General features: G+C 40.3%; 1 protein-coding gene across 8 annotated transcripts in view; it reads left to right on the top strand.

The window, feature by feature from the left end:
* CES3 (carboxylesterase 3) overlaps positions 1–20,098 on the top strand; it is a 66,238-nt gene that overhangs the window by 26,287 nt on the left and 19,853 nt on the right. For 7 of the 8 annotated variants that reach the window (XM_020989414.2, XM_020989411.2, XM_020989415.2 and 4 more), the window contains exons 2-9: positions 477–646; positions 6,034–6,238; positions 6,942–7,080; positions 9,550–9,683; positions 11,497–11,650; positions 11,928–12,032; positions 15,161–15,262; positions 16,421–16,558. In XM_020989414.2, the coding sequence (XP_020845073.1) occupies positions 574–646; positions 6,034–6,238; positions 6,942–7,080; positions 9,550–9,683; positions 11,497–11,650; positions 11,928–12,032; positions 15,161–15,262; positions 16,421–16,558 (1,050 nt within the window). In that variant the 5' untranslated portion in view covers positions 477–573. The remainder of the gene's footprint in view (positions 1–476; positions 647–6,033; positions 6,239–6,941; positions 7,081–9,549; positions 9,684–11,496; positions 11,651–11,927; positions 12,033–15,160; positions 15,263–16,420; positions 16,559–20,098) is intronic. The other variant, XM_078149440.1, reaches the window with a different exon arrangement.

Here is a 20,098-nt window from a genome sequence, read left to right as displayed (position 1 = left end):
CCCCTTCATCATTTCTTGTTACCATACCTTGTGAAGCCACCTCCAATAGATGGGTAAACCCTCAGTTTTCAATTCTTGGCCACCAAGGAAAGAGCTGCTACAAGTATTTTTGTACCTATGGGTTCTTTTCCTCTTTCTGTGATCTCTTTGGGGTGTAGACCTAGTAGCAGTATCACTGGGTCAAAGGATATATACGGATTACTAGATTTTGGGGTATTGTTCCAAATTGCTTTCCAGAATGACTATACCAGTTCACAACTCCACCAATAGTACAGTAATGTACCTGTTTTCCTCCAGCACCTCCACTATCTTTTTTCTTGTTTTTTTTTTTGTCAGCTTTACAAATGCAATGGGCATGAGACAGCAAAAAATTTCTGTGGTGGGTTTGTGTTTTTTGGAAAGTCATAAGAAGGCTGAGCACAGAAATATTTAAAGTATGTCTAAAGTTTACAAATTTTAATGTTCTTCTCTCTTAGTAGATACAATCTTTCTACAAGTCTGAAATCCTGGGATTTGTTCCCATCACCTAGAATCAGAAACATTTCAGCACAACCAGGAATTCCAGAGAAAACCATGCCAGCTGAACAGAAGTCTCTGCTTTGGTCTCTGACCTGCATTACCTGTCTTCTGATTCTCCCAGCTGAGGGTGAGTGTCTTCAGGCCCAGTGCCTATCTTGGGAAAGTAGGTTGAAATTTATCCCCGATGAGTTCTCCCTGCATTGCCAAGGAGGAATGATGGGTAGGCCAAGTTCCCTCCTCTTGGCGAAAGACAGAGAACTCAGAATGAAAATCCCCAGGCTTTTCATAAGAGGTAGCATTTCCCTCTAGCCTTAAGATGATGATAGGGAACTGAGTTTGAGAGTGAGACTTCCATGCTAAGAATTTCAATTAAGGTCAGGTCAGGGGAATGGCATGTCAAAACTTGACATGAAGTGCTGGTGCCATGAATAACTCGGTTCTAGATAGTAGTGATGCGCAATACATGATATTTATTGTAAAGACAGGTGTAGATGCCTAGGGCCAGGGGTAGTGTTGAGTAAGACTGATGGGACCTGTCTTCCAGGAGCCTTCTGTGCTTACAGAGGTACAAGATGGCCCCATTAAGGCTACCAGACAGTGGGTCCCTTTGGGCAGTCAGGTGGGCTCCCACATCCTGCTAGTGAGTCATCCTTAGTGACCAAACTGGCTGGTCTGCTCTGGCTAAGGCTGGCTAACCAGTAGACAAAACCATGGATATTTATATGATTTTAGAAGGGTATGGCTGTGTATAAAGGGAGGGGTTGGACTTTATCTGGAGTATACACAGTGTGAGCTCAGATAGTGCCTTGGGGCCACTTAAGCTTATCTTTAGGAAAGTTACACCTAGAGGGAATAACGGCTGAGTGTGACTATGACTATGAAACATATGCTTCTTTATATTAAAGGAGTTATTTTGCTGGGGGGTGGGAAGAGACAGACATGCCTTGCAGTTACATTCACAGGCAATATTGGGGCTTGAGGAATTTCCTCACACCTGATCATTAACTCTTTTTGTGAAGGGGGCTTAGGTTTCATAGGCAGCATAAATAAACTGGGAGATCTGCCAGAAAGGCTTCATCATGCATGAGGAAATTCCAATCCATCAACTGGTCATCCCCTACTTATTGGGAATATATGAGGGAGATAATTTTTCAGACCTTAAAAACAGAAAAGGAAAGGGACCAGAGAAGGGTTCTCCCATCTATAGGGCCCACAGTCACACTTTTCTTTTTATGCAATGCTCTCCTCATTGGGCAACTCCTTGCCTGGCATAAGAGCTCTACTGGTATGCTAGTAGAGAACTGTGGCAACTAAATCTGCATAGTTCTTAAAGACTGAAAAGATTTTATAGTTTATCTAGTCCAACCCACTCATTTCTACATAAAAAAACTGAGGCCCAGAAAAAAATCTTGGGCTCCCAAACTAAAACTCAATAGAGCCTGTCTTCATAATGGCAATTGTCTGGCTTATTAATTAAAGAATTTTCTGAACTCACATCTATTTTCAACCCTTTCCAGTCTTTGGATCTGAAAGAGGCTAAGCCCTGAAAGTTCATAAAAGTAATTTTTGTAATATCTATAGCTTCAGCTATATTGTTGGTAATATTCAAAAAGGCAGGGGTAGCAATAATGATCTTAGACAAAGTTATGGTTAAGATAGATTTAATTAAAAGAGATAAACAGAATAACTTCATTTTGATCAAAGGTACCATAGGCAATTAAGCAATGTCAGTATTGAATCTATATGCACCAAATGCTATAGCATCTAAAATTTTAAAAGAAAAGTTAAATGAATTACAGGTGGAGATAGATAATAGTACTGTAATAGTAGGGGACTTTAATCTTCCCCTCTCAGAACTAGATAAATATAACCAAAAAATAAATAAGAATGAAGTTAAAGAAGTCAATGCTACTTTAGATAAACTAGATATGATAGATATCTGGAGAGAACTGAATGGAGACAGAAAGCAATGCACCTTTTTCTCATCAGTTCATGGTACCTTTACCAAGATTGACCATATGTTAGTCATAAAACTTTTTTAGTTAAAAGCAGAAATATTAAAAATATTCTTTTCAGATCATAATACAGTAAAAATTATATTTAGTAACAGACCAAGGAAACATAAACTAAAAACAAATTGGAGATTAAATAACCTAAGCTTAAAGAATGAGTGGATTAAATAACAAATCACAGAAATAATAATTTCATTAAAGAGAATGACAATAATGAGAGAGCATATCATGAGGCAGCATATCAACATCTATGGGATACCTCAGAAGCAGTGACTAGAGGAAAATGTATGTCTCTAAATGCTTATAATGATAAACTAGAGAAAGAGAAGGCTAATTAATTGGGTATGAAATTTAAAAAAAAACTAGAGAAAGAACAAATTAAAAATCCCCAATTAAACATTAAATTGGAAATCCTAAAAATTAAAGGTGAGATTAATAAAATTGAGAGTAAAAAACTCATTGCATTAATAAATAAAACTAGGAGTTGATTTTATGAAAAAACAAATAAAATAGATAAATAATTGGCTAATTTGATTTTTAAAAAGAGAGAGAGAAAAAAACCAAATCACTAGTATCAAAAATGAAAAGGGTAAATATACCACTAATGAAGATGAAATTAAAACAATTATATGGAATTATTTTCCCCAATTATATGCCAATAATTTATCAATTTAAGTGAAATGGAAGAATATTTACAAAAATATAAATTGCCTAGATTAGCAGAAGAGGAAATAGAATGTCTAAATAGATCTATTTTAGAAAAAGAAAGTGAAAAGGTCATAAATGAGCTTCCTAAGAGAAAAGTACAAGGACCAGATTTACAAGTGAATTCTATCAAACATTTAAAGATCAACTAATTCCAATATTAAATAAAATATTTGAAATAATAGGTAAAGAAGGGATCCTACCAATTTCCTTTTACGAAACAAACATGATACTGATAACTAAACCAGAAAGAGTAAAAACAGAAAAAGAAAATTATAGACCAATTTCATTAATGAATATGGATGCAGAAATCCTAAATAAAATACTAGCTAAAAGATTACAAAGATTATACATTATGATCAAATAGGATTTATACTAGGAATGCAGGCCTGGTTTAACATAAGGAAAACTACTAACATAATTGATTACATCAATAATAAAAGCTTTTAAAAGTCATAGATTATATCAATAGATGCAGAAAAAGCTTTTGATAAAGTTCAACATTCATTTTTATTGAAAACACCTGAAAACATTGCTATAAATAGATTTTTCCTTAAATTGATAAAAACTATTTATCTAAAACCATCATCAAGCATTATTTATAATGAGAATAAACTAGAAGCCTTCCCAGTAAAATCAGACATAAAACGAGGATGCCCACTCTCACCAATATTACATTACTCAAAATTGTATTGGAAATATTAGCAATAGCAATAAGACAAGAAAAAGATATAGAAGGAATCAGAATATGGAATAAGGTAATAAAACTATCTCTTTTTGCAGACGATATGATGATGTACTGGGAAAATCCCAAAGATTCAACTAAAAAGTTAGTTGAAACAATATAACATATGTGGGAGTACATCTGCCAAAACAAACACAAAACTATAAAAACAAAATTATTTTTAAAAAAAGTTTTATGCAAATAAAATCAGATTTAAATAATTGGAGAAATATTAATTTTCACAAGTAGGCAGGGCCAATATAATAAAAATGACTATTTTACCCCAACTAATTTATATATTCAACACCATCCCAATTAAATTACCGGTTTTCTTACTGAATTAGAAAAAAAATAAAATTCATCTGGAAAAACAAAAAGTTAAGAATATCAAAGGAAGTAATGAAAAAAATATAAAGGAAGGACATTTAGCAGCACCAGATCTTAAATTATATTATAAGACAGTAATTATCAAAACTATCTGGTAATGGCTAAGAAATAAAAAGGTAAATCAATGGAATAGAGTAGACATACAATTGACAGCAGCAAATAAACATAATAACCTTGTATTTGACAAGTGTAAAGACTTAAGATTTTGGATAATAATTTGTTATTTGGTAAAAGTTGTTGGGAAAACTGGAAAACAGTATGGCAGAAACTGATCACAGACCAATATTTTATACCATTTACTAAGATAAGGTCAAAATGGATACATAACCTGGATGTAGAGATTTTAACAAGAAAATTAGAAGAACATGGAACATATTACTTAACAGACTTATAGATAGGCAAACAATTCATGAATTAACAATAGATATCAAAATTAAGTGTAAAATGGATAATTTCAATTACATTAAATTAAAAAGAGTTTGTACAAATAAAATAAATGTAGCCAAAATCAGAAGGAAAGTGGAAAATTGGAGGGGGGGGGAATTTTTATAGACAGTTTATCAGACAAAGGTCTCATATCTAAAATATAAAAAGAACTTTGTCAAATCTATAAGAATGAGTTATTCCCCAATTGCTAAATGATCAAAGGATATGAACAGGTACTTTTCCAATGAGGAAATCAAAATAATTCATAGTCATATGAAAAATGCTCTAAATCATTATTGAATGCAGAAATACAAATTATAACAACCTTGAGATATCATTTTATACCATAGAAGGGGAAAGTAACAAATGTGAGAGGAAATGTGGAAAAATTGGGACACTAATTCATCGTTAGTGGACTTCTGAACTGATCCAACCATTTTGGAGAGCAATCTGGAATCATGCCCAAAGAGTTATTAAACTGCCTATACCCTTTGACCCAACAATAACACTACTTAGTCTATTTCCAAAGATGATTAGGGAAAAAGGGAAAGTACCTATATGTTCTAAAATGTTTATAGCAGCAATCTTTGTGATGGCAAAGAACTGGAAATTGTGGGGATGCCTATCAACTGGGGAATGGCTGAACAAGTTGTGGTATATGAATGTAATGGAATACTATTGTGTCATAAGAAATTATGAGCTCAATAATTTTAGAAAAACATGGAAAGACTTTCATGAGGTAATGAAGAATGAAATGAGCAGAACCAAGAGAAAATTGTATACAGTAACAGCAATATTATTTTAAGAACAACTTTGAGTCATTATAATAAGTTAATTTGACTATTATAAATACCCAAATTAACTATGAAGGTCATATGAAGAAAGATCCAGAAAAAGAACTGATAAATAGAAGTATGTATAGAACAATGTTACATACATGTGTATATCTATATCTATATTTGTCTCTAATGGTAGCCATCTTTAGGGTGGGGATGGGGGAAAGACAAAAAAAGAAAATAAGAAATTTACATGATAATTTTGTTGTACGTTTGTACTATGTTATGGAAATACTTATTTTATTCCATAAATTAAAAATAAAATTTAAAAATAAAGATTTTATTAGGAAAAAATATTCTAAGAGAGAAAAAATTCTAAGGAAAAAACCCCACACCATGGAGGGAGGAGCCACTTCCTAGTTTTTATGGAAACTGAATTTCTAGCCAAAGACAACCTAAGAGAATCTTTTTGTCCTACATACAGGGCAAGAGGCTGCTGGACCTGAAGTGGTGACCCAATTTGGTCGGGTCCGTGGGAAACAGGTCGCTGTCAAGGGAACTGACCATCTTGTGGATGTTTTCCTGGGAATTCCATTTGCCAAGCCCCCCATAGGGGCTAGAAGATTCTCTCCCCCGCAGCCTGCTGAGCCTTGGGAGGGTGTAAAAGACGCCACTGCATTCCCCCCAATGTGAGGGTGAACACAATAAGGAAGGCAGGGCAGCTGAATTGTGAGGAGGGCTGAGGCAGCAGTTAGGTGTGCCATAGCTGTGAGGAGACCAGCCTCCTTCCCATGCTGGAGGTGCCTGAAGCCAGCCCTTCAATGCAGAAAGAAGTTACATGTTTGTCTGTAGCTTTCACAATATTACCTAGTCAGATCCTTCTGATGTTGGGGGAGGCTCCATTTCTCGTTTAAACTAGTGAAAGTTTTACTGCTTCTCTCAAATGGTTTTTGTAAGCCTTTCAGTGGCTCTGTAAGCCATAAAATATTATAGCAGTGCAGGTCACTCATATTAGACATTTAACAGGGACTAACTTTCTTAAGTGGTGTAAGAACCGGGCAACAAGCAAGTATGGAGAAAGAATAAAATGAATTCAGCAGAAATGAGTCCCACCAAGGAGCAGAGCTCTGTGGTGATCATTTTCAAAATGTAATACTAGTGACTACCAATGTGACCTTGGGCAAATGACTTACACACTCTCCAGCTTGTTTCCTCTTTTACTTAAAAAAAAAAAAGGATTGGGCAAATGGCCTCTAAGTTCCCCCCAGCTCTCAATCCAATGATCCTGTTATTTGAATTGCCTCTTTCTAGACCTCTTGGTTCCTATTAGTTTCAAAAAATCTCTATAGAGTCTATTCATGCTTTAGCCTGATTTTCCTTTTGCTCATGAAGGTGTTTGCAGGAGTTGGAAAGGACAGACATTATGAAAAACACCTTAGATGGGAAACAGCAACTCTTCCCAGTATCTGAAGACTGTCTCTATCTCAACATCTACACCCCAGCCTCCAGACACAAGAAGGATAAGTTACCTGTAAGTAATGCTGCTTTTGCTTTGACAGCCCTGGTGCTGGACTGGATAGAGCACTGGGCCTGGAATCTGGAAGACCTGAGTTCAAATCCAGCCTCAGATACTTAGTAACTGTGTGACCCTGGGCAAATCACTTATCTTCTGTCTGCCTTACTTTCCTTATCTGTAAAATGAAGATAATTAAGCATCTCCCTCACAGTGTTGCTGTGAGGATCAAATGGGATAATATCTGAAAAGCACTTAGCATGGTGCCTGGCACATAGTAGGTGCTTAATAAACACTTGTTCACCTCCTCTCACCCCCTTCCCAATTTCCCTATTACTGCACCACCATCCTCCCATTCACCCAGGCTCATAACCTTGATGTCATCCTTGACTCCTTACTTGTACTAATACAGGGATGGGGAACCTGCAGCCTCACGGCCACATGTGGCCCTCTAGGTCCTCAAGTGTGGCCCTTTGGGAGTCGGTCAAAGGGCCACACTTGAGGACCTAGAAGGCCACATGTGGCCTTGAGGCCACAAGTTCCCCAGCCCTGTATTAATCTGTTGTCAAGTCTACCTCTGTAACTTTATATCTTTCTTATTACCTTTGTATCTTTCTCATACCATCCTGCCTCCCCCCTATACTGTTACCTGGTGGTGACAGTCCCTCATCTCCTTACTCCCAGACTATTCATATCACCTTCCTTTGGTCTCCTGGCCTCAAGATTCTCCTCACTCTAATCCATCCACCTAAAACATAAGTCTGACAGTGTCACTCTCCTGCTCAATAAACTCCAGTGGCTCCCTATTACCTCCAGGATCAAATATAAAATCCTCAATTTGGCTGATAAAGACCTTTCCAACTTGGCTCCTTCCTACTCTCCAGCCTTCTTCCATTCACTTCAATCTCCTCCAAAGAGTCTACAATCAAGAGACACTGGCACATGTGTAACCTATATCAAATTGTCTACCATTTTTGGAAAAGGGGAGGAGAGGGAAGGAGGGAGAAAAATTTGGAACTCAAAACCTTATGAAAATGAATGCTGAAAATTGACATGTAATGGGGGGGGAAATAAAATGCTATTAAAAATGAAATAAAATGCACAGACAAAAAAACCCCAATAACAAATATAAAATAATCCTATCTCCCAGAGTTGTTGTGAGGATCAAATGAGATGATGGTTATAAAGTGCTTAGCACATCAGAAGTCCTTAATAAATGCTTATTCTGCCCAGAAAGAGAGAGAGAGAAAGAGAGAGAGACAGAGAGAGAGACAGAGAGACAGAGAGAAAGGGAGAGACAGAGACACAGAGAGAGACAGAGACTAAAAGAGAGAGACAGAGAGACAGAGACAGAGAGAGGGGGTAGGAGGGAGGGAGGGAGAGAGACAGACAGACAGACAGAGCCAGACAGACAGACACAGAGAGAGAGCGAGAGACAGAGAGAGAGAGGGAGAGAGAGAGAGACAGAGACCAAAAGAGAGAGACAGAGACCAAGAGAGAGACAGAGACACAGAGACAGAGATAGAGAGAGGGGGTGGGAGGGAGGGAGAGAGGAAGAGAGAGACAGAGAGAGACAGACAGAGAGACACAGAGACAGAGACAGAGAAAGAGAGAGGGAGAGACAGAGACAGAGACAGAGAGACAGAGACTGACTTTGTTGCTGTCCCTCAAACGCAGCATGTCTCGCCACTCCATACCTTTTCACAGGCTGTCCCTCATGTCCTTCTATCTTCCCTGATGTCTGTGAGACTCAGCTTAAATTCAGCTTTCCACAAGAGGCCTTTCCATCTCTTCCTCCCCACCCCCAAGCACACAGATTGCTTTCTCTCTGAGGTTAGACTTTATATAGTTTCTATGTGCGATTTCTTTTTGCCACATGTTGTCTACCCCACTAGAATGTGAGTTTCTTGAGGGTCAGGACCTTGTATTTGTCTTTCTTTGTATTCCCCAGTGCTTAACACAGTGCCTGACACTCAGATGCTTGTTGGCTCACTGACTGACACTAATCCACTATCCCTGTCCCCAAGGCTGCTGGGGGTCAGAGAGCCCTATCCGCTATCCCTGTCCACAGGATCTCTGGGGGTCAGAGAGGCCTAGAATTTCACAGCACTAAAGTCAAGGCATATCCCCAAAGGCAAGACTCTTGGAGTTCAAGCCCCTTTGATCTGCTCATTCTTAAGTAGGGTTTTTCCCATGCTGGAATATTTCCTCATTTAGAGACTCCGGGAACCTGGCAAAAGTTCTTCCTCATTTTCCCTTACAGTGACTACTATTTTTGTGTTCCTGCAAATAGTTTTGGGGGTGAGGAGACAGGGCACAAGGACAAATGCCCTAGGCCTACCATGCTAATCCAGGTGGATGGGGCATCCTTGTTTCAGCCCAGACGATAGCAAGGGATACTTCCTTAGAGAAAATATACCCTCCGGTTGCCATGGATTTTCCCCAGAGACTGTTTCCAGATGTTGCTACTCTCAGCGTTTCTCTTAGGTGATGTTCTGGATCCATGGGGGATCATTAGCGATTGGAGGAGCTTCCTCATTGGATGGATCACCTTTATCAGCCTATGAAGATATCGTGGTGGTAATAGTACAATACAGACTGGGATTCCAGGGATTCTTGAGGTGAGAAAGTGACTAAGGTGGTTTGGGGACCTTGGGCAAGGCCCTTCCTCCACTCTGGGCCTCAATTTCCTCATATGTAAAATGAAGGGGTTTGGACTAAGAGGTCTCTAAAGTCCCTTATAACTCTGCCATTCTACAATCATGTGAGCCCCGTGGAGACCCAATTGGCACTCTAGTAGAATCGCAATATCTGAATGGTTCCTTTAGTCCATCGCCTACCTGGATAAAGATTCTTTCAGCAACATCCTCAGCAGCAGTCTTCTGGTGTCTCCTTGAAGATGTAGAGTGAGCTACCTTCCCAAATAACCTTTTCTACTTTTGGAGATTAGCAAGTTCTTTTAGTATAAATAAATTCTATCTCATGTTGAATTTAAATCTACCTCTCTTTATCATCTGCCTGGGGCTTCCAGCTCTGCCTTTTACAGCCAAAAAGAATTCATCTAACCCTCTTCCATGTGACAGTCTTTCTAACACTGGTAGATGACTCTCAAGTCTCCCTAAATCTTTTTCACCAGGTTGAACACCCCCATTTCTTCTAACGAATCCCCATATGGCATAGTCTCTAGTCTCCTCACTGTCCTAGTCACCTTCTTTTGGAATATTCCAATATATCAGTGTCCTTTCTAAAATATGGCACCCTGAGGGCAGCTAGATGGCGCAGTGGATAAAGCTCCAGCCTTGATATCTGGAGGACCTGAGTTCAAATCCAGCCTCAGACACTTGACACTTACTAGCTGTGTGACCCTGGGCAAGTCACTTAACCCCCATTGCCTCACCAAAAAAAAATAAAATAAAATAAAATATGGCACCCAGAACTGAGTACAGGACACCAAATGTGGTCTGAATATAGACTGAGTACGGCGGCACTGTCACATCCAGACTAATGTCCTGGATAACAGGCCTCTTTTAAATCTGCCTAAGATCATGCTAGATTTTCTGGACTGTCCCTTCACACTGTTGACTCAAAATGAAGTCATCAACTCACGTTAACAAGCATTTATGAAGTGACAGCTGCATGCCAAGTACTGTGCTAAGTGCTGAGGATGCAAAGAAAGTCAAAGAAAGTCAGTTCCAGTCCCCACCTAGGAGTTCACAGCCTCCTGGGGAGACAATGGCGAGCAACTAGGTACAAACAAGATGCAGGAGGAATGGATGGGGGAAGGAGGGTGGTCTCCAGGGATGAACAAGGATTGGGGAAAGTTTCCTGCAGAAGGTGAGACTTCAGCTGAGATTTTGAAGGAAGCCAAAAGGCAGAGATGAAGGAGGAGAGAACTCCAGGCTTGCAGGACAATCAGTGAAAAGGCATGGAATCAGGAAGTGGAATGTTGTTTGTGAGAAACAATCCACTAGGAGGCAGGTAGATGACACAGTGGATGGAGCTCCAGCCTTGGAGCCAGGAGGACCTGAGTGCAAATCCAGCTTCAGACACTTGACACTTATTAGCTGTGTGACCCTGGGTAAGTCATTTAACCCTGATTGCCTGACCAAAAAAGCAAGAAAAAAAAAAAAGAAACAATCCACTAAAACCTCTAGATGTTTTGTACATGAAGTGTTTTCTAGCCATGCTGTACTTGTACCATTGATTTTTTAAACCCAAATATAGAATTTTACATTTATCTTTATTCAATGTTAGCTTATTAGACTCAGACCACCATTCTAGAGCCCCCAATTTAATCCCCCAATGTGTTAGCATGTTTCCAAGATGGCTGACATTTGCAATTTAACATGCATGCCTGATGCTTTCATCTAAAACATTAATAAAGATAAGTCTTCCTAGCAGGTAGAACCTGACTGCTGTCTCTCTGGCTTTCAGCACTGGGGATGAATTTGCACCTGGTAACTGGGGATTCCTAGACCTGGTGGCTGCTTTACAATGGGTCCAGGGCAACATTGCTCACTTTGGAGGAGACCCCAACTGTGTGACCATCTCTGGACAGTCTGCAGGAGGAGCTTGTGTCTCTCTACTTGTGAGTTTGCAGATGATTCCCCACTGGTATAGGGGGGTATAGTGGGAAGAGCATTGGATTGGGAATCAGGAGTTCAAATCATGGCATCACCACCAATTGACTATAAAATGGGGAAGTTGGATTAGGAATTCTAAGCTCCCTTATTGACCTAACGTGATTTGATTCCAATTCGCATGGCCAGCCTGATCTCCAATCTTTCTCTGAATGTGCATTCCCTTAAACTAGAACTCTTCCTGAGGAGTATCAGTCCCTCAGACATTCTCTTCATGTCTTGCAGGTTCTGTCTCCTGTGACCAAAGGTCTGTTCCACAGAGCCATCTCACAGAGTGGGGTGGCCATCATGCCAGGTGTCATCATAGATCACCCTCAACCCATTTTTCAGGTACGTTTTTGGCTTCTTAGTCTTCAGTGACTATTATCTAAGAGACTCAAATCCATTTTAGAAAGGTCTCCTTAGGTTCGAAGGTTAGATCAATTCCACAAGTTTGAGAGATTCCCATTTTGGGGATTTTCTTGGCAGAGATACTGGAGTGGCTCGCCATTTCCTTCTCCAGGTCTTTTTACAGATGGGGAAACTGAGGCAAACAAGATAAAGTGACTTGCCCAGGGTCACACAGCTAACAAGTGTCTGATGCTGGATTTCAACTCAGGCCTCTGTGACTCCAGGCCCAATGTTCTATCCACTGTATCACCTAGCTGCCCAGGCAAGCAAGATAGTAGTCAATTTATAATCAGAGATGGGCATTTCAGAGTTCAGCATCACAGAATTGGTATAATTATAGAGGAGAGGAAAGGGAAAGAGTCTGAAAGCCATAGGATGGGGAAAGTACAAGTTAAACAGGGTTCCCTCCACTCTCCACGGTCCTACGGAGAAAAGAAAAAAGGAAAATAGAGAGAGGGCTTACTATGTGCCAGGCACTTTACAACTATTAGCTCATTTGGTCATCCTATCAACCTTGAGAAGTAGGTACTAGTACTGTCCCCATTTTACAGGTAAGGAAATGGAGACAAACATAGGTTAAGTGACTTGCCCAGGGTCACACAGCTAGTAAGTATCTAAGGCTGGATTTGAACTCAGATCTTCACGACCCCAGTCCCCTTTCTTTAGCCACTGCAAATTGAGAAAGAGCACAGCATCAGTATGGGGTCAGCATCAACATGACTATCTATGGCGTGTTCTTTCTCCAAACACTGGGGAGCTGGGGGTAGAGGTGTCGGTAAGTTCAGGCTGAAAGACTGTGTTCTGGAAGACCAGGTCCTTAGGGCTACCATGACTTCACAGATGACTGTGTTCTGTAGCCTGACTTCAGCAGAAGGCTCTACATTGAGTCAATATTGAGTCTGTATTGAGAGAGTCAATGAGCGTTTATTAAGTGATGTAAGGTGACAGAGTAGAGAGTGTATTAGACTTGGAGTCAGGAAGGCTTGAGTATGAATCCAGCCTTCTGAACTTAGTGTTCTTCCGGCCAAGCCATATAACTTCTCTTAGCCTCAGTTTCCCCATCTATAAAATGGGAATAATAACAGTTTGTATCTCGTAGAGTTGTTGTGAGGATAAAATGAGACAACATAATTAAAGCACTTTGCAAACCTTAAATCACTATGGAAATGCTAGTTGTTGCTGTTGTTATCATCATCCCAAGATGGCAAGGATTGAGTTGCACTCAGAAGATACTTTGCACAGAGACTGTGCCTTCCTTGGGTCCCGGCTAAGTCAAGAACCTGCTGTCCTGCTTCAGGCTGTGCTTCAGTACCTTGCCTGAGGCTCTAGCTCTAGGTAAGGGCAGGGTCTGTGGCTGTGGTTTTGGCTCAGATCAGACCAAGGCAGACAACTCCAGGCCAGGCCAGGTTGGACTCCCACATTCTACAATGGGACAAGGTGTGCAGCCGTGCCTGCTCTTGGGCTGGGCTAAATCATTGATTACCTTTGGAGAAAGGATGCTAGATTTGACATTGGAGGACCTGGGTGGGGATACTGGCCCTAAATTGCATAATCTCTCTGAGGTCCCCTTTCTTCATCCTTAAAAAGAAAGGGGTTTGGGGCAGGTAGGTGGCACCGGCCCTGGAGTTAGGAGGACCTGAGTTCAAATCCAGCCTCAGACATTTAACACTCACTAGGTGTGTGACTCTGGGAAGATCGCTTAACCCCAACTGCCTCACCAAAAAAGAGAGGGGGGGTTATGCTTAGTCATTGTTGTTGTTGGACCTTGCCAACAACGTCATGTGGGTGATATGTTAACTTGTGTGTAAATTGGATTTGAGTGAGGTAGAGCTGTGCAAAGTCATCAGCCAGCATCCAGGGGCGGGACAAAAGTCAAGATGACTGGCGAGGTCCCTGATAGAGACGTGATAGACTCAAGGTGCAGAGTGAGATACGTACATTTTTGGATATGGCCACTGTGAGAACTTATTTTACTTAATTAACCATGCACCTTTGTTACAATGGTTGGGTTTCCCAACCCTCAATATTGAGGGAAAAGAAGAAGAGGGAAAGAAAATAGATTATTAACTGAAAAAAAATTTAACTAAAAAATAAATTAAAAGGGAGGAGTTATACCAGAAGACCTCTAAGGCCCTCTCTTGGCCTAAACCAGTGATCCTATAACCCCTAGGAAACTTGACCTGATGGTTAACATTCCTTAGAAAATTTGGCCCCAAAATTTCAAAAAACTTGTTTGATTGTGTGATGATCTTTTTTTTTCTTATTTTTTTCTTTAAAAAAAAAACTTAAAGGGCAGCTAGGTGTCACAGTGGATAGAGCACCAGCCCTGGAGTCAAGAGGATCTGAGTTCAAATTTGACCTCAGACACTTGACACTTATAGATGTGTGACCCAGGGCAAGTTACTTAACCTCGACTACCTCACCAAAAAACAAAAAAGAATAAAAAACTTAACAGTATGTTTTTCTAATTACAGGTAAAGATAGTTATCAACATTCATCTTTGTAAGACTTTTAACTCCAAATTTTGCACCCCCCCTTCTTTCCCTCCTACCTCCCCAAGACAGCAAGCAGTCTGATACAGGTTATACATGTACAATCATGTTAAACATATTTCCAAAATAGTCATGTTATGAAAGAAGAAACAGAACAAAAGGGGAAAACCATGAGAAAGAAAAAAAAGTGAAAATAGTATGCTTTGATCTGCATTCACACTCCATAGTTCTTTCTCTGGATGTGGTCAGCATTTTCCATCACTCGTCCCTTGGAATAGTCTTGCATCATTGCATCATTGAGAAGAGCTAAGTTTATCATAGTTGATCATTGTGTAATGTTGCTGTCACTGTGTACAATCTTCTCCTGGTTCTGCTCAATTGTGTGATGATCTTTAGAAAACGTTAACCAATGGCTAATGACCTGAAGGAAACTTGATCTAGACTTTGAGGTAGGGGGGCAGAAAATGAAGGATGGGATGGAAGAACTTGCCTCCTCAGTCTTTTCATTGGGAAACAGAAATCTCCTTAGTCCCTTCTTCTGATACTTATAAATGTCTGTTCCTTTAAAATCACCAGGACATTGCTCTCTTACATGGCTGTGAAGGTTCTAGCTCAGCTGTTTTGATCCGGTGTTTACGGAATATAGAGAACATGATATTCGACAGGAAATTCTCATCTGTAAGTTGGCTTCTTCTGGAAATAGGTAGTTCTGGTATAACTGATGGACTGCACACAATGAATTCAGAAATGCCTATTCTGCTGCCAGAAAGATCAAGACCTCTCCATTCCTTCCCATTGTCTCTAAAAATCGAGGAGGGATTTTTCCCTGATTCCATCCAGGACTTTGGTCCACAGAGATCACTGGGTTCCAGACTAAACATAAGAGATGACTCTGGAACAAATTGGCCACCTGAAGGGAAGGTATTCCTTGGAGTTCAAGCTGCCAGAACTACAGCTCTCTGAGCCTGAGCTATCTGCTCTGGCAAACCCTGGGCTTGGCCAAAAAAGGATGTGGGTCAAGAGCACCAACCCAATTGAATACTCACTCCATGCCTTTCTCCAATATTTGATGGTGAATTCCTAAATCAAGGGCAAGGCCTGGCATAGATACTAGGTTAAGTAGAGCCTCCCTTTGCCTTCCAACATTTGAGCCTGAAGCAGGAGAGTAAACAGATGCTAGGGACTGAGGGAAGAAATGTGAAAGAGAAACAGAGAGCTAGGGAAGATAGAATTGTTTTCCTAGAGGAGACACAGGCAAGTGAAAAGTCTGGAGAAAGTTGAAGAAACTTTCTTAGTGAACATGGTCCTCTGTTTATCAAAGACCCAAGAAATTGGGCCCTTGAACAATGGCAGGCCCTTCTCCAAATAGCTCCCTTCAGCTCTCTGAGCATGAGAACCAGATGTAGATACCAGGCAGAAATATACCTGAGATCAGGACACTACTTCTAGTCGCCAAAGGGAATCCGGGACAAGGAAGGAACTTCAAAGCACAGGTCATAGAATGGCAAAGCTGGAAGGCATCTTAGAAACAAAAACATGAAATTTGTCCGAGACCTTGAATACAGAATGTTTGGATACAGATCATGGAATGACAAAGCTGGAAGAGGCTTTTGAACATGAGAAGTCAGGGCAGGGAGGGACCTAATCAAATCCAATCTCATTTTATATATGAAAAAACTTGAGCCAAAAAAAGGGAAATAACTTTTCCAAGGTCAGACAGCAAGTTAAAAATAGAAGTGAGATGAAAGCCCTAATTTCCTGACTCCTGGTGTTGTATGGGTAAATCCAAAATGAAAGAATAACTCACCAAAAAAAAGTTTTCTTCTTCTCTTACAGCTACCATATATCCCAGCTACTGTGGATGGTGTTCTCTTACCAAAGTTCCCAGAAAAGCTCCTCTTAGAGAAAGAATTCCCAAGAATTCCCTATTTGTTTGGAGTCACCAATCATGAGTTTGGGCACATGATACCTTTGGTAAGATTATTTCAATGCCTTGGCAGGGGAGTGGGGATGGAGACTGGATCCATGATTTCATTGGTATCAGGAATTCTCAGATGGGGAAGCTTTCTCTACCAATGCATATTGGCATCCGCTTTAAAACTGAAATTTTGGGGGTTATGTGGGAAGAAGAGGTTATCCATCAGGAGTTCAAGGATGCCTCCATTGTCAATCTCTATAAAGGTAAAGGAAAATATATTGTCCTCTGACAGTAACAGAGGGTTCTCTGTCTTAGTCATTGCTGGCAGGATTCTTGCCAGAGTCCTCCATAATAGACTGATCCTTCACCTGGAAGATGGTCATCTTCCTGAGAGCCAGTATGGTTTCAGAAAGGGCCAAAGAATAGTCCATATGGTATTTGCTGCCCAACAGCCCTGGGAGAAATGCCAGGAGCAGAACAGAGGTCTGTACTCAACATTCATCAATCTGGTCAAAGCTGATATTGTCAGTCATGAGGACTTGTGGAAAATTATGTCAGAATTTGGTTGCCCAGGGAAGTTCATCAGCATTGTGTGTCAGTTTCATGACAGCATGCCTGCCCAGGTTCTGGATAATGGATGATGCCCTTGCACTTTGCCAGTCATCAGTGGAATGAAGTAAAGCTGTGCACTTGCTCCCATGTTTTTTAGCATGATGTTTTCAGCACTGTTGTCAGAAACTTTCAATGAGGACAAAAACAGCTTTAAGGTCAGCTACCACACTAATGGTAAATTATTTAACTTGAAAAAGCTACAAGCTAAGACTAAAGTGGAGGGAGAGTTGGTGCACGATTTTTTGTTTGCAGATGATTGATTGTGCACGCAATACAACTTCTGAAGCTGAGATGCTTCATTCTCTGCTACTTGTGCTGATTTGGGTATAATAATTAACACCAAGAAAATACAGGTTCTCCACCAGCCAGCACCACACCATCCATACATGGAACCACTGGTTACAGCAAAATGGAGAAATTTTGAATGCTGTGGATAGGTTCACTTACCTCAGCTGTATACTTTCCAGAGACGTATGCATAGATAATGAGGTTGACTCATAGCTTGTCAGATATAGCTCGGTGTTTAGGAAGTTCTGAAGAAAAGTGTGGGAGTAAAGAGGTAGTAGGTTGTCTACCAAACCAAAGCGCTTTGTACTGACTTCATTGTTGTATGCCTGTGACACCTGAATAGCATACCAGTGCCACGCCAGGAAACTGAATTGTTTGCATTTGAAGTGTCTTAGGAAGATTCTGAAGATCACCTGTCAAGATAAGGTACAGGCCAATGAGGTCCTTTCTCGAGGTAAACTGTGAAGCATTCAAACTCTACTGTACAAAGTACAACTATGGCGGGCTGGCCACATTGTTTGAATGCCAAACATATGTTTGCCTAAAAGATTATTTTATGAAGAACTCATGCAAGGTAGGCGCTCACATGGTGGTCAGAAGAAGGGATATAAGGACACTCTCAAGGTCTCTCTGAAGAACTTTGGAATCAGTTGTGAGACATGGGAGATGCTGGCATAGGACAGCCCACCATGGTGTGCCTGAATCAAAGGAGGCACTGTGCTCTTTGAGCAAAGCAGAATTGCAGTAGATCAAAAGAAACAAGATATGCAAATTTAGAGATGTTTCCATGTCATCTCCATTCCAAATGTTCATATGGACTATTTGCACCCTACCTGAGATAGAGCCTTCTGAGCTCATATTCATCTGATCAGCCACAGTTGGACAAACTGTACTTTGACTCCAACATAGTGGACCCAGAACAACCACCCACCACCACCAAAACTTAAGAGTCTTAGAAAGCTGCTGAGAGCAAAGAATTGAGCTCTCCAGTCTGAGAATTTTTTTTTGTTCCTGATAGAAATAGCAATAACAGCAGCTAATGTTTATATAGTGCTTTCAAGTTTGCACAGACTTTATGACCATTGTTGAAGCATCAGGAAAGGAATGCAAGGTTGTTCTGGGCCATCAGCGGTTCCCTGGGTTCCAAGATCCTAGGATTCTAGGATTTAGATCTGAAAAGGACCTGAGAAGTTATCTAGTCTAACTCCCTTATTTGAAAGGATACAAAACTGACGGCCAGAGAAGTTGTGACCTACCCCAGTTACACAGCTAGTAAATAAAAGATTTGAACCAGTTCTTATGCTTCCTAAAATGATGTTTTTTCAGTGATATCATGCTAACAATTCACCTCTCAAACTGGCCAAGTTCAGCTAGGACCTGGGTCTCCCAAGAAGGAGATGTAGCCTCATTCTCAAAATTCACAAGGTTCTTGCATGCTGGCTAAGGTTGAGCTGGAGTCAGCTTAAGAAAGCCAGATTGGAAAAATAGCCAAATATTCTATTTTCAGTGTCAGCATTTATGCCTCAGAAATCAGTAAATGTTACAAATCTGGAGGCTTGATATGTCACATTGTTGACTGTTTAGACTTAAGAAAGTGATGGAGAAAATTGTTAATGATGCAGATTAAACTTAAAAGTGATTGATTGGAAAGTATGTCCTGCTTTTGGAGAGCTGGTTATTAAATATTTACCAGCACACCACCGCTTCCCACTTACCACCATTGGCCTAGAATCATAGAATCCAAGCTTGATAGCAATGGAAAGAAATCTTTAAGATCATCTAGTCTACTCTAACCCTCCTTTTCCTCCATATTCCGCATTTCACATGGGAACAAAGAGTGAGACCGGGAAGTGATTTGCTCAAGGATATATAGTGTGGGAAGTGAGGGAACCATATTGACTCCAATTTGTGGCTAAATTCTGGAGCTAGCTCAGTTCCCTTTCTATTCAGTTATGGGTCTAGTTGAACTTCTGTCTTGTGAGTAAACTTTATTCAATTGTGGGAATTGTGAGAAAACTGTATTGCATTGTTTGAACCCAGCCCTGAATGGCTGGGAAGCTGGACCCCCTCTCTCTGCTGTTTAGAGACCCTTAACTAAGGACCTAGATTATGCTGACCAGAAACCCAGTGTGATCCAAAGACTGATGTAAGAAGTTTTCTCACAATTCTACATCTCAAGCAACCCATATGTCTTATCTGAAAACTAGCCCCACACTGGTCAATCAATTATTGTTTCCATGTTCCTTTGATTATTTACAGATATTTGGGGGGAGTGGGACACCTCTTTTTTTATTTCAGGGAATTGCATCTATTCCCTCTCCCCCTCCCAATTTGGAAAGTCCCTAATCTTTCCTTCAATTAGAAATCAGATTACTTAATTTTGAATGCTGGTTATTTGTTTTCTTTCAACTAACTGATCTATTTGATTAATTATTTTTAATGCATAAAAAAATCTGTCTCCCCCTGTCTTCAGGGGTCCAGTGCCAAAGCTGAGGACATCTTGTCCCAATTTGTTATGCAGTTGGCAGGCATTACTCAATAAATTGATATGCTTGGAAGCTCAAACCCATTTCCTCAGTCATTTCATCTTTAACCCACCACAGTTTTTGGCAAGCCATGCTAGATCAAGTCAAGACGCTAACCTTACCACCCTTTCAGAAAAAACTCTGTAGAATTCTCTGGTTAATTTTTCACTG

The sequence above is a fragment of the Phascolarctos cinereus genome, unplaced genomic scaffold, assembly GCF_003287225.1.
Source record: "Phascolarctos cinereus isolate Bilbo 61053 unplaced genomic scaffold, phaCin_HiC Scaffold_2;HRSCAF=192, whole genome shotgun sequence".
Taxonomy (NCBI): domain Eukaryota; kingdom Metazoa; phylum Chordata; class Mammalia; order Diprotodontia; family Phascolarctidae; genus Phascolarctos; species Phascolarctos cinereus.
This window is presented reverse-complemented; position numbering and strand designations above follow the sequence as displayed.